Raw genomic sequence first — 17,472 nt, forward strand, 5'->3', positions numbered from 1 at the left:
GGGCGCATGAGTGCATTTCTTCTTCGAGTTTGTCTTCTGGGCTTCGATCCTCCTCAAGTTCATGTGTCTGGACTTAATCGACGGAGATACTGCATGGATTCTCGTCGTCTCCTTTGGGGCAGTGAGGTTAGAGTTCCTCGTAATGTGACGACATTTGGTGTCAGGTGCTTCAGATCTGTGCAAGGGGTCAACAGTGACGGTGCGGCTCCAGGCCCTAGTCCTTAGGGGCATGAGCGGCATGTTGGTAGCAGTAGTGGTCGTTCGGTAGCTACCAATACATACATGAAAGAGTTTAGTAGCTAAGTCATTAAATAAATGAAGCTTAGCTAGTACACAACAAGTTAAGCAGTTAAGCACCTACGCATTGCGAACTATAATTAGTAAACTACTTAATGCACTTGGCACCTAATCTAAATACCTGTCCATTGAAAGAGGCCTAAATTAGTTTGACCAAGTTTGTGAGAAACGATATTTCTTTCCCTGCAAAAAAATAAAAATAAAACAAGTTTGTGAAATACAATAGAAACATTTATTTTATAATAACAAGAATATCTGACATGAGAATATATTCAATGATGCATGATTCGTAGATATTAAGAGGTTTTTCTATAGCTTGATCAAAGTTTACAAAGTTTCACCCGAAAAAAAAAAGTTTACAAAGTTTGATTCAAGACAGAGCTAATGCGAAGAGTAAATACCGTAAGAACGAAGAGTGTATGTTACGATGACTTTTTACGTCATGTTGTGACTATGACGTGTTGATTACTCAAAAGATATCGCGACGTGATCCAACTCCAACTCCAACAAAAAACTATCGCGACGTCTCCATTCAAAGTTGGAAGCATACTGTACATGAAACCGCACTCCACTCCTACTCCGATGCACACATCATCTAATCCACCTCGCAGATGTCGCAAACACCGTCGGATCTCCGACGGCCGGTTCACGCCCGGCCGTGCGGGCTTTCGATCGGTCCGATTCGCCGCCGGGAGCTTGTTCATTGGCCGACGTCGAACCGCACCCTCAGGTCGCCCCTCCTGGACGGCTTCCTGGCCTCCTGGGGACGGGCATGCCCTCGCCGCGGACCACCACCCCGGGCGGACCGCCGACCTGCTGACGGGCACCGTGAGGCTGCGCCCGTCGAGCGCCGTCAGGTGCACGGCGCGCCCCCCGGCCAGGGGCGTCCTGCACGTCGCGACGAGGTCGTCGCCGTCCCGGGCGAACACCGGGTGCGCGCGGCTTCTCGTGGACGATGAAGACCACGTCGGCGGGGACCGTGTTGGGCCACTCGTTCCCCCGCTCCGGGAAGGTGATCCTGGTGCCCTTCTTCCACCCCGGCTTCACCTCGATCGTCACGGTCTCCTCCGCCGGGACCGTGCCCCTGCGTGCAGCAGTGCAGTGCGGTCACCACGGGCGGCATGCATGGCAATGGCGTTCAGCAAGAAAGATGTAGATAGAGGGTCTGAAGCAGAGAGAGGGATGGGGGCAGCAGAGCTCACCCGTTGCCGCTGGCGTCGGCGTCGGCGACTAGCCTGGTGATCTTCATCCTCCTGGTCGTCCCCGCGTAGAGCTCTTCCAGGGTGCACGGCAACTTATGCTCTATCGGCGCCGCCTTCACCGCCGCCCCGAAGCGGAAACGGAAGGTCGACGGGCTGGACCTGGACGAGCCAAAGACACCGTCCTCGAATCCGATGGAGTCGACTAAATCAAAGAAATCGTCACCGAACAACGACATGCCGCCGACCGCGCTGCATGTATCCCGCCGGATTGTTCTCCCGTCGAGGACAAAGAGCTGGAGTGAAGGGGAGAGCGAGAACTGAGAAAGCAAGCTGGGCTACAGATAGGGCTGGACCAAAAGCTCGTAGCTTAACGAGCGTTCGACAGTTCGGCTCGTTAAGCTCGTAGCTCGCTTCTTAATGAATAGAGCCAATCATTGATTTTAGCTCGTTAAGCTTAACGAGCTTAACGAGCGAGCTAACGAGTTTCATAAGTAGCTCGTTAAGCTCGTTAGTAACAACACAACACATATTTTCATATTACGTGGCAAACTTTTTGTAGCACCTCAACTCATCTATTTAATCTAATTGACATATGAGGCAACAAACTACTTTATTTCTTTTTGTAGTCACCATATTTCATCTTGAAAACCATACCTACACATTCATCATATATATCGTAACGCATTATAATCTGTTAACGAGCGCTCGCGAGTGCTCACGAGCTTAACGAGCTTCAAACGAGCCGAGCCGAGCAGGATTTTCTGCTTGTTAATCTTAACGAGCTTAACGAGCCGAGCCATAACGACCACGAGCTTAACGAGTACGAGCTTAACGAGCCGAGCTGCTCGTTAGTCCAGCCCTAGCTACAGACTTCCTCTCTCTCACCGGCGCTCTTATCATTGCCCGCCGCTCATCTCGCCGTCGCCGTCGTTTATCCTCTCTCACCGGCATGCGTGACACGTTGTGGCGCATGGCCGGGACGAGACTTGCCTGCTCCCCGGCGTGTGCCCCATCTGTGCTTCCGCGTACGTGGCTTGTTTTGATTGGAACAAAATAAGGTCCGGCCCCATCCCCTTAAAATCAGGAGATGATTAGATTAGAAAAAGAAAAGGAAAAAAAACAGCCGTAGGATGAAGTGGGAGCACGAATGGGAGCATGGGAAGGGAGCAGGCAAGCCGGATCCCGCATGGCCGGTGCGTGGACGCATGCATGCATGGGATACGTTGGCTCGCTTCTTTTTCTGGTTCTGCCGTTGGGCGGCACGAGTTTGTCCGGCATTGGCAGCCGTGTGCGGCATGGCGTGTCTGTATTCGTTGAGAGTGTGGGTCCACATTGCCCGACACCTCTGATTTCTCCGCAGCCCTTTCCTCAGGAAAAAAAAATTCCGTGCGTACCTGTTGCAAACCTTATCCTTTGCAACCCGGGCGTCTATGTGCTGCCACGTGTACAGCTGGACAATCGCACGGCCTCCTCACATTTGGCCCACGCGAGACCAAGCTCGGCTCCAATAGCTGCATGCATGCCTATGGCTCGGCTCCAAAACTGAACAGTTACGCTATTGCTTCGGATCAGATCACAGCCCCAATCAGATGCGCAGCTGCAGCCTTGTCCGCCTCCAATCCTCCATCGATCCAATCGAGAATTTCTGATGGGTGAGCGACCGGAACAGTGTCCTCTAGGCGATGCGACTAGCCGCCAGTTCCCTGGCCCGACGCTCACTGCAGCAGGAGGAACGATAGCCATGTCCGCCGGTTGTCGAAACACGCCCTCTCCCTTGCATGACGGGATCGGGCTGGAAGGACAGCCACGGCCGCCACTGGCCGTGCTGCCGCAATCTGAAGCAGAGCTGTTGTCGAGAAGGTCGAGAGTGGCCATGCCGGAATCTCACACCGTCGCCTCGAACGACGACCATGGTGGTTCTACGTACCTCTGGCTTGCACCATGTAAACCTCGTTGATGACAACAGTCGCTGCTCCAACTTGTACCGTCCGTCGTCTACGATGTCAGAAGCTGCGGCATGCACCATGGACTTGCCGCCGCCACAAGTCATGTCAGGAGGAGGCCAGCAAGATGACGCAATTAAGGATGGTCGTGGAGAAAATGGAGAGCAAATAATTCAGGTACGGCGGTCTCTCGGCTCAAATTCCAGAGAAATTTATCTTCTCAACTCGCATTGTGGTAATAGAAAATATAACTTTGAACTATGTGTACTGCAGGTTCCTGAAGTTGGGAAAACGTTTGAGTTAGAGAATGACGCCTATGACATGTACAACACATATGCTGGCAAAGTTGGATTTAGTATTAGAAAGAACCAGACAAAGCGTCGACATGATGGTAGTATATATCAAAAAAAATTGTTTGCAGTAACCAAGGCCATCGAGAAACCGAGTCGTCGAAGGACACTATAAGGACGGATTGCAGTGCCCGTATTCAGTTCAGTGTTAGCAGAGAGGGGATTTGGACGGTGCAAAAGGTTGTAACCGATCATAATCATTATCTTGCTAGTCCCAATAAGGTGCATAAACTGAGGTCCCAACGACGTGTTATAGAAGCAGACAGACATCTAATTGGCCAGATACGGGAAGCCGGGATGAAGCCATCCCAGGTGTATGACTTCACGGTAGCATTTTACGGAGGACCAGACAAAGTGCCATTCTCAAAGATGGACTGCAATAACGAGATTGGTCGTGAGCGCAAAAAGTACTTAGAATCAAATGATTCACAAACACTTCTAGAATACTTGGAAAATAAGCAGAGAGAGGATCCAACATTATTTTTATGCCATTCAAGTAGATGAGAAAGATGGTCGGATTGCTAATTTCTTTTGGGTAGACGGACAGTCTATCATGGATTACGCATGTTTCAGAGATGCTATATCATTTGACACTACGTTTCAAACTAATAAGTTTGAAATGCCTTTTGCTCCAATCCCGGGAACCAACCATCACAAGCAGACTATAATTTTTGGGGCAGCGTTGTTATATAATGAGACCATTGAGTCATTTGTTTGGTTGTTTGAAACCTTTCTAACAGCAATGTCAGGTAAGCATCCAAGCACATTTTTCACTGATCAAGATGCTGCTATGGCAGGAGCAGTTGCATATGTGTTTCGAAATACAAGTCATCGACTTTGTCTATGGCATATTTATCTTAATGCTGCTAAACATCTTGGACATGTAATTCATGAGCATCCTGAGAAGTTTCTACCTGATTTTAAGAGATGTGTCTATGAAGATAGATCAGAGTATAAGCTCAACAAGAAGTGGCATGAATTGTTGGATCGGTTATATGAGTTGAGGGAAAAGTGGGCTGCTGCCTATCATGACTCGTTTACAACTGATATGAACTCGACTCAAAGGAGTGAAGATATGAATAATGTCTTCAAGCAAAGATTTTCGTAGGAGACTTGGTCTCTCCGAACTCCTTGTAGAACGTGAGAAGGTTTCTCATAGTCTTCGGGAAAATGAGTTGGATGCAAATTTTAGTTCGCGTCGAAAGAACCCGATTACTTACTCATCTAAGTTACCTTTGTCGAAGATCGCATCCGAATCATATACAAGGAGGATGTATTCAGAGTTCGAGGAAGAATTTACAGGACAATTTTCGATGTCTTGTAAATTGTTACAAACTGAGGGGTCAGTCTTGACATACATGGTTACACGTATGAATAGTGAGTATGTAACAAAAGTTATATTCAAAATTCAATACTGCGGATACTACCATTACATGTTGTTGCAGAAAGTATGAATCTATAGGTATGTATGCTTTATTTAATTTCCAATGTACTAGTTTTTAATACAAATTGATGAAATATGGTATCCGTATTTTACAGGTATATTGTGCAAGCATGCTTTCAAAGTTTTCAGTGTGAATGATGTTTTCATTTTGCCATCACAATATATACTAAAAAGATGGAAAAAAATATGCAAAGAGAGGATATTATGTTGAAAAACTAGAAACTGAGGAGGAAAGATTGAAAACGCATGTTGCATGTGTCTCACGGAAGGCCACGTCCGTTGCATTGAAGTGTACCCGATCAAAGGAACTTCTTATTGATTTCGAGAAAGTTATAAATAAGTTTGACGTACAAGCAGATGCAGCTCTAGCCATTGCCGATTGAAGCTCTGGCTATGAACGGTTCCGGTCTTGCCTCTTCATGGTTGCAACAAAAACGCTTGCCAGCTCCGCTCCAGCATGCCGCCGGTTGCAACACTCCCGATTGTGGTAGTAGCATCTTGGTATTGCAGCTGCAGCTGCCGTGCCCCGGGTCGCAAGCAACAGCATTGCCGTCTTTGCATGCTGGAAAAAACAGGTTGCTGCCGAGCTTGACCCATGGCGAGCGGTGCTCTTTGGAACATCAGCGGGGTTCACCATGTGTGCGGCGTCCCTCGCCCCCTCGCTGCTCTAATGGCGTGGCTGTCGGTGGTGAGAGAGATGCGGTGTTCGACTTTGGAGGAGAAAAAGAAAACGAGTGAATGGAGAGGGACGGGAACAGATAATGGGGTCCTGCACTCCTGCTCGCCAACCATGATGGTGCAGTGAGGGTACGAAAGCAGAGCAAAGTGTGAAGAGAAGCAGAGCGGTCGAGAGTTGTGGGGTTTATGTGGAGTCGAGGTGGGACATCATGAGCCGATCCGACATGGCAGCCATGCTTGGGGCGTGTCCGGACCTTCTTATATTCACCCACATGAGCTAGGTTATATCCAGGTGTCGTACATCCGAACATTTTTGCTAGGTTGACTTTTTAACCCGGACAGCGTGCGGGCAAAAAACAAAAAAATGAGGCAAGAGAAGGGGGTCTTCGATGTAGAGACAAGGCATACTGATAGTTCAAGATATCTTTCGATATTCCAATAAATCGGTCAATTTATCGCTTATCGGTGTCTAACCGATGAGATAAATTGGCTGATTTATCCGACCAATAAATTCCCGATAAGCGATATCCCCACCATACCATATAGTTGAATGACGCCGAGTAACCTTCTCGTCTAAGAGCATCTCCAGCCGCGCCCCCAAGAGGCCCTCCCCAGGCGTTTTTTCCGCGCCGGCACCGAAAAAACGCCCCAATCGCGCCCCCAGGATGCCGAATTCCGTCGGCTCGGCCCGTTTTTGCGCCCGACGATCGCAGGCCGAACCTGGCGCACTGGAGGTGCTCGGGGGCTCCGGCGCAAGGGAAAAGCGCTCCTGGGGCCACATTGTCAGGCGAAAAGTCAAGACACCCGCCCAGATTCGCCTCCGACCCCCCGCGCTCGGCCGCCACCCTGCGCCACCATGCCGATCCCGGCGCCATCCACCGCCCACCGCAGCTAGATAGATCATTTCCCGCCGGGAAAAAGAAGAGGTTTCGCCGAGGCAGCCCCTCCGCCGCCGTCCGGACAACTTTTCCGGCGTTCCGGCCGCGCAGGGCCTGTACACCGGCGGGTTTGCGCCCACCTCGCCCGCAAGGTGTTCGATGATTTGCCCGGCCCGGCGATGGACTCCGAAGATGAGAAGGCGCTCGCGGCGTTGCTGGAGGAGGAAGCCAAAGTCGACGTTCAGGAGTAGGAGCATCTCATGGTGCTCGCCGCCCTCTCTGGTCTGCTCGCGAGCAGTGAAAAGCCATGGCGAGGTGGCTCGGCGCCTGGACGGGTGAAAGCAAAGAACCGACATCGTTTCGAAGGCTACTGCATGCTCTACTCGGACTACTTTGCCGACGCTCCATTGCACGGTGAGAAAACATTTCGGCGCCGTTATTGGATGAGCCGAAAGCTTTTCCTCAGGATTGTGAATTCCATCCGGGAGTTCGACAGCTACTTCAAGTGCAAGATGGATTGCACCGGCACACTTGGATTCACCTCAATCCAGAAGCGCACGACAACTTTGAGGATGCTTGCATACGGAGCTCCCGGTGATTCACTCGACGACTATGGGCGCATGGCTGAGTCCACCACCATCGAGTGTTTCTACAAGTTCTACAGGGCAGTGGTGTTGGGAAACGTAGTAATTTCAAAAAATTCCTACGCACACGCAAGATCGTGGTGATGCATAGCAACGAGAGGAGAGAGTGTCGTCCACGTACCCTCGTAGACCGAAAGCGGAAGCGTTAGCACAACGCGGTTGATGTAGTCGTACGTCTTCATGATCCGACCGATCCAAGTACCGAACGTACGACACCTCCGAGTTTAGCACACGTTCAGCTCGATGACGTCCCACAAACTCCGATCCAGCAGAGCTTTGCGGGAGAGTTCCTTCAGCACGACGGCGTGATGACGGTGTTGATGATGCTACCGACGCAGGGCTTCGTCTAAGCACCGCTATGATATTACCGAGGTGGAATATGGTGGAGGGGGGCACCGCACACGGCTAAGAGATCAATGATCAATTGTTGTGTCTAGAGGTGCCCCCTGCCCCCGTATATAAAGGAGCAAGGGGGGAGGCGGCCGGCCAGGAGGAGGGCGCGCCAAGGAGGGAGTCCTACTCCCGGGAGTAGGACTCCTCCTTTCCTTGTTGGAGTAGGAGAGGGGAAGGAAGGGAGAGAGGAGGAGAAGGAAAGAAGGGGGGCGCCACCCCCCTCCTTGTCCAATTCAGACTAGAGGGGGAGGGGGCGCGTGGACTGCACTGGCCGCCCTCCTCTTCTCCACTAGGGCCCATGAGGCCCAATAAACCCCCGGAGGGTTCCGGTAACCCCCCGGTACTCTGGTATATGTCCGAAACCATTCCGGTGTCTGGACATAGTCATCCAATATATCGATCTTTACGTCTCGACCATTTCGAGACTCCTCGTCATGTCCCCGATCTCATCCGGGACTCTGAACTACCTTCGGTACATCAAAACACATAACTCATAATATAAATCGTCACCGAACGTTAAGCGTGCGGACCCTACGGGTTCGAGAACTATGTAGACATGACTGAGACACATCTCCGGTCAATAACCAATAGCGGAACCTGGATACTCATATTGGATCCCACATATTCAACGAAGATCTTTATCGGTCAAACCGCATAACAACTACCTTGTTCCCTTTGTCATTGGTATGTTACTTGCCCGAGATTCGATCGTCGGTATCTCAATACCTAGTTCAATCCCGTTACCCACAAGTCTCTTTACTCTTTATGTAATGCATCATCCCGCAACTAACTCATTAGTCACATTGCTTGCAAGGCTTATAGTGATGTGCATTACCGAGAGGGCCCAGAGATACCTCTCTGACAACCGGAGTGACAAATCATAATCTCGAAATACGCCAACTCAAAAAGTACCTTCGGAGACACCTGCAGAGCACTTTTATAATCACCCAGTTACGTTGTGACGTTTGGTAGCACACAAAGTGTTCCTCCGGTAAACGGGAGTTGCATAATCTCATAGTCATAGAAACATGTATAAGTCATGAAGAAAGCAATAGCAACATACTAAACGATCAAGTGCTAAGCTAATGGAATGGGTCAAGTTAATCACATCATTCTCTAATGATGTGATCCCGTTAATCAAATGACAGCTCATGTCTATGGCTAGTAAGCTTAACCATCTTTGATTCAACAAGCTAGTCAAGTAGAGGCATACTAGTGACATTTTGTTTGTCTATGTATTCACACATGTACTAAGTTTCCGGTTAATACAATTCTAGCATGAATAATAAACATTTATCATGATATAAGGAAATATAAATAACAACTTTATTATTGCCTCTAGGGCATATTTCCTTCAAGTGGTGGTAGTGTTTGGACTGCAATACTTGCGAACACCCAGTGCGGAAGACACTGCTCGGATCCTAGCATAGAATGTAGCAAGAGGATTTCCTGGAATGCTTGGAAGCATCGACTGCATGCATTGGAAATGAAAGAACTGTCCATTTGCTTGGCAGGGGTTGTACAAAGACGCCAAAGGCGGATGTAGTATGGTACTTGAGGCAGTGGCCACACAGGACCTCTGGATTTGGCACTCTTTCTTTGGGATGCCAGGAACTCACAATGACATCAACGTCCTGCAGTGCTCCCTTGTCTTTGCCAAGCTTGTTGAAGTTCATTCTCCTCCGGTGAACTTCAAGGTCAATGGGCGGCAGTACAGCAAGGGGTACTATCTAGTTGATGGCATCTATCCGAGATGGTCGACATTTGTGAAGACCATCTCAAACCCTGTGCCAGGAGGCAAGAACGCCTGGTTTGCGAAGGTTGAGGAGGCTTGCAGGAAGGATGTCGAGCGGGCATCTGGTGTGCCCCAATCTCGATTTGTTGTTGTCCGGTTCCCTGCTCAGACCTGGTCGAAAGATCAAATGTGGGAGATCATGACTTGTTGTGTCATCTTGCACAACTGATCATTGAGAGCGAGCAGGAAGAGCCAGTGTTTGACACTGAACCATATTACAGGCAGGGTCCTCTTGCCCAAGTTGATCACCAGCTACCGGCAACCTGGACTGACTACCTCAATATGCGTCAGGAGATCCGAGACCCACAGGTGCAACAAGAACTGCAACACGATCTGGTGGAGCATCTATGGAGGCTCAAGGGCGAGGCCGGGGCGACGCGGGAATGACGTGTGATGAAATTTGAGTTTTTATTTGTTAAACTATATAATTTATATTGAACTATTTGTTGAACTATTTGATTTATGTGATGAAACACGCCGAACCATGCCGAACTATGTGACGAACTAATTAATTTCTATTTATATGCAAAAATTCATGTTGGAAATATGCCCTAGAGGCAATAATAAAAGGATTATTATTATATTTCTTTGTTCATGATAGTCGTATTTTATTCATGCTATAATTGTATTATCCGGAAATCGTAATACACGTGTGAATACTTAGACCACAACATGTCCCTAGTGAGCCTCTAGTTGACTAGCTCGTTGATCAACAGATAGTCATGGTTTCCTGACTATGGACATTGGATGTCGTTGATAACGGGATCACATCATTAGGAGAATGATGTGATGGACAAGACCCAATCATAAGCATAGCACAAAGATCGTGTAGTTCGTTTGCTAGAGCTTTTCCAATGTCAAGTATCTTTTCCTTAGACCATGAGATCGTGTAACTCCCGGATACCGTAGGAGTGCTTTGGGTGTACCAAACGTCACAACGTAACTAGGTGACTATAAAGGTGCACTACAGGTATCTCCGAAAGTGTCTGTTGGGTTGGCACGGATCGAGACTGGGATTTGTCACTCCGTATAATGGAGAGGTATCACTGGGCCCACTCGGTAGTGCATCATCATAATGAGCTCAAAGTGACCAAGTGTCTGGTTACGGGATCATGCATTACGGTACGAGTAAAGTGACTTGCCGGCAACGAGATTGAACGAGGTATTGGGATACCGACGATTGAATCTCGGGCAAGTAACACACCGTCTGACAAAGGGAATAGTATACGGGGTTGCTTGAATCCTCGACATCGTGGTTCATCCGATGAGATCATCGAGGAGTATGTGGGAGCCAACATGGGTATCCAAATCCCGCTGTTGGTTATTGACTGGAGAGCCGTCTCGGTCATGTCTGCATGTCTCCCGAACCCATAGGGTCTACACACTTAAGGTTCGGTGACGCTAGGGTTGTATGAATATGAGTATGCAGCAAACCGAATGTTGTTCAGAGTCCCGGATGAGATCCCGGACGTCACGAGGAGTTCCGGAATGGTCCGGAGGTAAAGAATTATATATAGGAAGTGATGTTTCGGCCATCAGGAAAGTTTCGGGGTCACCCGGTATTGTACCGGGACCACCGGAAGGGTCCCGGGGGTCCACCGGGTGGGGCCACCTATCCCGGAGGGCCCCGTGGGCTGAAGTGGGAGGGGAACCAGCCCCTATTGGGCTGGTGCGCCCCCCTGGGGCCCCCTGCGCCTAGGGTTGAAAACCCTAGGGTGGGGGGCGCACCCCACTTGCCTTGGGGGGCACTCCACCCCCCTGGCCGCCGCCCCCCTTGGGAGATTGGATCTCCCAGGGCCGACGCCCCCCCTGGGGGCCTATATAAAGGAGGGGGGAGGAAGGGCAGTCGCACCCTGAGTCTTGGCGCCTCCCTCCCCCTGCTACACCTCTTCCTCCTCCCGCAATTGCTTGGCGAAGCCCTGCCGAAGTCCTGCTGCATCCACCACCACGTCGTTGTGCTGCTGGATCTTCATCAACCTTTCCTTCCCCCTTGCTGGATCAAGACGGAGGAGACGTCACGCTGACCGTACGTGTGTTGAACGCGGAGGTGCCGTCCGTTCGGCGCTAGAATCTCCGGTGATAGGATCACGACGAGAACGACTACCTCAACCCCGTTCTCTTGAACGCTTCCGCACGCGATCTACAAAGTGGTATGTAGATGCATCTCTCCCTCTCGTTGCTAGATGAACTCCTAGATGGATCTTGGTGAACGTAGGAAATTTTTTATTTTATGCAACGTTCCCCAACAATTCATGCCAAAACACGCCGAACCGCGCAGATATCACGCCGTTTTTTAACACATTTGGACTGAGCCAAAATCGGCACTTGAGGCAACGGCTGGATGCCCAAGCGCCCCAGCACCGAGTATACCGCCGGCTCACCCCGAGGCCGCTCTTTTTCGGCGCCCTGAGGGGCCGAACGGCTGGAGATGCTCTAACACTACAACAGCATAGGAGTATTTCAGAATCAGAAGAAAATGAAAATCAAAAGCTGAGTAAGTAATCTTTCACACCCAGTCAATCATCACTAATCGAATTCCAGAGTCTGCAAGATTTTACAAGCAAAGAAATAACAGTAGATACCGATATCCCCACCATCAGGTCGACTCATGCTGTCAGTGAGAATGTTAGCATCATGCGCTGACCCCTACCAGCCAGCCAGCACATATGTGAACTTTCAGATCAAAGTCAACAGCAGCAAGCACATTTTGGCTTGTGTAGTGCTTCCTCCCCCTGTATGCTGCAGACTGTGACCTGGGAACTCTGGCAGTGACATGAGTACCATCTATTGCCCCAATGCAATCCTGAAAATGACATCACAAGCCTGTGTTAGTGCTCAAATTGAACAATACAAACATATCAAGCCATGAAAAGTGTATATTGTCAATGCTTACCTTGAAGTATGGATACCATATTGGGCTTCCGTGAATCTTGGGTGGAGTCTGACCAGATGGTCTTCTGGTCATCCCTCCTTTAAGCTCCCCAATAGCAAAAAGCACTTGCTTGAAGTACCTAGAGATGGTCTCCATTAATCTCCTGAACGTGTTGTGAATGACCCTGAACCTCTGGTTATGGCCAACAACATGGAGGAATATGGCCACTTGCTCTTCGACACTGGTGTTGATGCTATCTTGTAACAGCCCCCTGCTCCTGAAGGTCTCGACAAGCCTGGCAAATGGTGCTCTTTTCATTCTAAGCATCCACAAAGCCTCGATGTCATTGCAGTTGTAGATGTAGTTCAGATTTTGGATCCTCTTCTATTCCCGGGGAAACAATGGACCATAGCGGATCAAAGGTCTCCCAGCATGACGAACAACTCTCTGGTGCATGAACATGACCTATGCCTGAATCACACTAATCAGTGCTGCTGCCTGGATTATCAACCTCATCCGTGCGTCCATAACCTAGTCGACATCGACGATTCGTTCAGTGGGAAATCGATCCTACACCTAGCTTAACGGCCTAACCACTGAGCTAACAAAGAGGGAAGGGGGTGCTGCTTACCGGCATCGGAGACGAGAACGACGTAGGGAGAGGCATGGCACAGACTAGTTCGACCAGACGGTGGCCAACAGCAAGGGGAGCACCAGATCCGCCGCAAACGCCGCCGCCACCTATAGCGCAGATATGAAATCGCAGCCGCCGCCGGTGGTGAGGCAGTAGGGAAGAAAGAGAGGCAGTGGCTAGGGGTGAGCGAGTGAAAGGGGGTGAGGCTAATTTGACGCCGGGACAGCGCGCCAGATTTTCATCTCTCGCCATCCCCCTCGCCCTCGCCTCGCTCCCGTCCGTGCGACCTCGCGCTGCACTCAGCCTGGCTCGCGAGAAACTGTCGATCCCAGCGTTTCCAGCGAGCCAGGCTCTAGGCTGCTTTGAGAAGCATGCGATGCAGGCCCAACAAGAAATCCAGGCAACCAAACAGGCCTCTTCCTTCCTGCACGGGCCTGGTTGGGCTCGATGCGGACAACCAAACACGCCCTAGGTTGAGTTTTTAACCCGGACATCGGATGGACAAAAAAATGAGGCAGGAGCAGGGGGTCTTCGGTGTAGAGCCAAGGCATACTGATAATTCAAGATATCTTTGGATAAGATTTTGGCCGATAAATCGATCGGTAAAATGGCCCATTTATCCCTTATCAATCCCCAGCATAGCATATAGCATATAGCTCAATGACGCCGAGTAACCTTGTCGTCCAATACCACAGCAGCATAAGAGTATTTCAGAATCAGAAGAAAAAGAAGAAAAAGAAAACGAATCGAATTCCAGGTCTGCAAGATTTTACAAGCAACAGCTGGCAATGCACAGTTTGTACACCCAGTTTTTTGGACTATGATGAAATCACTTTATTACCTCTATCACATCACTAATCCATACAGCAGACGAACAACAAAAAATTAAGTCATCCAGCGGACGAACTTCGATCTCCAAAAGCTTACAAGAAATGCACTTGATCCAAGATTTACCTATCTATGCACCTCAAGTTCACATTGTATACATTTTCTCATCATCTAGTCCACAGGGCCAACTCGGTGATCGCCGATGCTCCAAAAGCAGGCAATATCTCATCTCACATCCCCTGTTCAGTTCAACAACACACAGACAGACAAGGCTCCCTGGGCACGCCCTACTGCCCCAGGAGCCTCTTGACGCCGGACTTCTGGTCGGCGGTGAGCCTGGCGGGGAACTTGATGTCGAACTTGACCCGCAGGTTGCCCTTCCTGGACGGGTCCTTGGGGATCGGCATGCCCTCGCCGCGCACCACCTCCTCGTACCCCGGGTGGATCACCGAGCTGATGGGCACCGTCAGGCTGCGCCCGTCCAGCGTCGTCAGGTGCACCGTGTACCCCGTCAGGGCTTCGGCGAGGGGGATCTTCTGCGTCGCCACCAGGTCGTTGCCGTCCCGGGTGTACACCGGGTGCGGCTTCTCGTCGATGATGAAGACCAGGTCCGCCGCAATCGTGTGGGGCTGCTCGTTGCCCTTCTCCGGGAAGGTGATCTTCGTGCCCTTCTTCCACCCCGGCTTCACGTCGATCGTCAAGATCTCCTCCACCGGGATCGTCTTCCTGCACACAGACACAGAAGAGTAAAGTTTAGTATCTAATTTGGCACACAAATTCAGCTTCTTCTTCTTCTTCTTCTTCTGAACACATGCACATATAACTGACACAGAATTACTGAACATGCTAGAATCTAAAGCTGGCTCAAGAATTCCTAAGAACAACTGTCCATGTCAACAACAAAGAAGGGCATTCAATGCTAAAAAATGTGGTTTCAATAAATCAGGACCCAAGTAAATCTCAGGCATCAATTTCCAAAGACAAGATTGGCTGCGAGTTCTTAGGTGCAGTGTCTACTAAAGCAAATTTCACCAGTTTAACATAGTCCCACTTCGCTCCTGAATCTTCTTTAGCCAGAACAAAATCATTTGCGAACACGATGAAACTGAATGCTACTACATAATTCAGTATGACCGCACATGCTAAAAATCTACACTGGCTCAAGAATTGCTAAGAACCATTTAAAGAGCACATGGGTGAACTTTTAGATGGGACAAAAAAGGGCATTGCACTGCTAAAGAAATTTAGTTTTAATAAACCAGGAACAGTGGCTGGGAATCAATCAAACAGATCTCAGGCATCATTTTCTGAAGACAAAAGATTGGCTGCAAGTGGTTCATTGTGGTGTCTACTAAAACAAATGAGGCAGATCCAAGTGGTCAACTGCACATTTCTCAGGTTTATTATTGATCTTCTCAACACATGTATGCCTCACACTGACACTAAACAATTCTGAATGACCGAGCACGCTAAAATCTAAAAGCCGGCTTAATAATTCCTATAAGAACTGTCCAAATCAACACTCCTAGAGCTGAAATGTTAGATGGAACCCCAAAAGGGCATTGCAATTCCCAGGTTCAGTCCGGGCCAACTAAGACAATCTCCAATCTTGATCTAGGAATCTTACTTAATCAGCAGTAACAAATGAGCATATTATGCATAAATCAGAGGGAGGGGAGGGGAAGGAGAGGGCGCTCACCCGCTGGCATCGGCGATCTCCCTGGAGATCTTCATCTTCTTGGTGGTCCCCTTGTAGAGCTCCTCGAGGGAGCAGGGCAGCTTCCTCTCGATGGGCGCCGCCTTGACCGGCGCGCCGCCGCCGCCGCCGCTGCCGAACATCCCGGGGTACCCTTGGCCGCCGCCGCCGCCGCCGCCGAACGTCTGGGTGAAGGTGTGGTCGCCGCCGCCGCCCATCCCGCCGAACATGGACGGCGAGAACCTGATGCCACCGGACGGCATGCCGTGGCCTCCGCCCCCCATGCCGCCCATGCCGCCGCCCATGCCCCCCATGCCGCCGAAGGGGCTGGAGGAGCCGAAGAACTCGGCGAAGATGTCCTCGGCGTTGCGCGGGTTGAAGCGGAACGCGGTGGGCCCGTCGGCGCCGGTGGAGAAGAAGGTGGCGCCCCCCGGCCCGCCCGCGCCGCCGCCGGCCCCCGGCGGCGGCACCTGGCCCTTGAGCCCCTCCTCGCCGTACTGGTCGTAGACCGCGCGCTTCTGCGAGTCGCTCAGCACCTGCGCGTCCGCCGTCCGAACGGAAGAGGGGAACAGGCACCGTGAGCATTGCTGCGGCGAGATCGACCGACGGACGGACGGAATCGGAAAAATGAAATCTTGAAGGATGGATGGATTACCTCGTACGCCTCAGAGATCTGCTTGAACTTGCTCTCGGCCTCCTTCTTGCTGGTGGGGTTCTTGTCGGGGTGCCACTTCATGGCGAGCTTGCGGTAGGCCTTCTTGAGGTCGTCGTCGCTGGCCGCCTTGTCCACGCCCAGGATCTTGTAGTAGTCCAGCCCCATGGCCGTCCTCTCGTCTCTTCTCTGTCAATCGATCGAGATCGCTCGCGTCGCGTGGGAATCTGCTCTGCGCTCGTCGCTCTGGTGTTGGTCTGGAGGCCGGAGGAGGGAGAGAAAAGGGGAGGGGAGAAGCGTCTGGAGAGGAGGGAAGGGTGTAGGTGGGATTGGAAAGAGGGGAGGGGATGGGTGTGGAAGGTTCCAGAAGCTCCGCGAGGGCGCGCGGGCTCCCCCGACAGGCCGCCACGGGAGACCTGCGCTGGCTGCGCTGGTCGTCGTGGGCCGGAATCGATCGCGGCAAACAGATGGGCCGTTGATTAGGACCTCGCTCCTCCGTGCTCGGCCCAGTATGCGTTTGCAGGCGACCAAGCGCGTGGCACCCTGTGGCTTCATCTCACAAAAAAAAAAAAAAACTGTTTTCGGCGGTAAATAACTAGTGATAATATCTTGATGCACGGCTCTTTGTGCCCTGTTTGGATTCCCGTTTTACCTTCAAATACACTTTTTTTGTAAATAATATACGTCTCGGCCCGTGGTTTCATTACCAGACGTAAGTTGCTCAGCGACCGGTAAGATGTCGGTGCAAGTTAAACATCTCCGTACCGAAATACATTGTTCATGTCATGTCAATCTTATAGTAGTGCAAACCAGGAAGGAGGCACTTGTCATGCTTCAACAGTACCGAGAAATAGATGCGCACAAGGATGTTGGCATGGAATTTGAATGGAAAATCATTTGGTGTTCAATACACGTATATATGTGTGATACAGTTTTGCGCTTCAATGGATGCGTGCGTCACAGATACACGATAACCAGTGTGTACTGACGATTTGGCCACCATTGTTCAGTCGCATTTGCGTTTGCGCATTTTTTTTTGTACTTTGAAGACAAGAATCGCCTTTGTGCACAAGGTGTGTAATATGTAGTAGACTAGAAGCATACACGCGCCTTGCTGCGCCGTTCTACTTTTCTGCCATTTATTTGTTTGATTGTTAATTCACAAA

General features: G+C 50.4%; 1 protein-coding gene and 1 pseudogene across 1 annotated transcript; both read right to left on the reverse strand.

Moving 5' to 3' along the window:
- Positions 1-649: 649 nt before the first annotated feature.
- Positions 650-1,797, reverse strand: LOC123098811 (dnaJ homolog subfamily B member 4-like; annotated as a pseudogene).
- Positions 1,798-13,858: 12,061 nt separating this feature from the next.
- LOC123145682 (protein psi1) lies at positions 13,859-16,644 on the reverse strand. The gene is made up of 3 exons (XM_044565154.1): positions 16,310-16,644; positions 15,658-16,190; positions 13,859-14,684 (listed from the first exon to the last, which is right to left on the reverse strand). Exons 1-3 carry the CDS (start codon positions 16,472-16,474, stop codon positions 14,246-14,248), a joined length of 1,137 nt encoding a protein of 378 aa, XP_044421089.1. The 5' UTR covers positions 16,475-16,644; the 3' UTR covers positions 13,859-14,245.
- Between the last annotated feature and the right edge of the window lie 828 nt (positions 16,645-17,472).

The sequence above is a fragment of the Triticum aestivum genome, chromosome 1B (assembly GCF_018294505.1).
Source record: "Triticum aestivum cultivar Chinese Spring chromosome 1B, IWGSC CS RefSeq v2.1, whole genome shotgun sequence".
Lineage (NCBI taxonomy): Eukaryota > Viridiplantae > Streptophyta > Magnoliopsida > Poales > Poaceae > Triticum > Triticum aestivum.

Excerpts from the sequence above, each read along its gene's own strand:
- LOC123145682 (XM_044565154.1), bottom strand. The coding sequence starts at position 16,474 with ATGGGGCTGGACTACTACAAGATCCTGGGCGTGGACAAGGCGGCCAGC. Across the intron at positions 16,191-16,309 it reads AGATCTCTGAGGCGTACGAG|GTGCTGAGCGACTCGCAGAA; the intron begins GTAATCCATCCA and ends GCGGACGCGCAG. Across the intron at positions 14,685-15,657 it reads GAGATCGCCGATGCCAGCGG|GAAGACGATCCCGGTGGAGG; the intron begins GTGAGCGCCCTC and ends GTCTGTGTGCAG.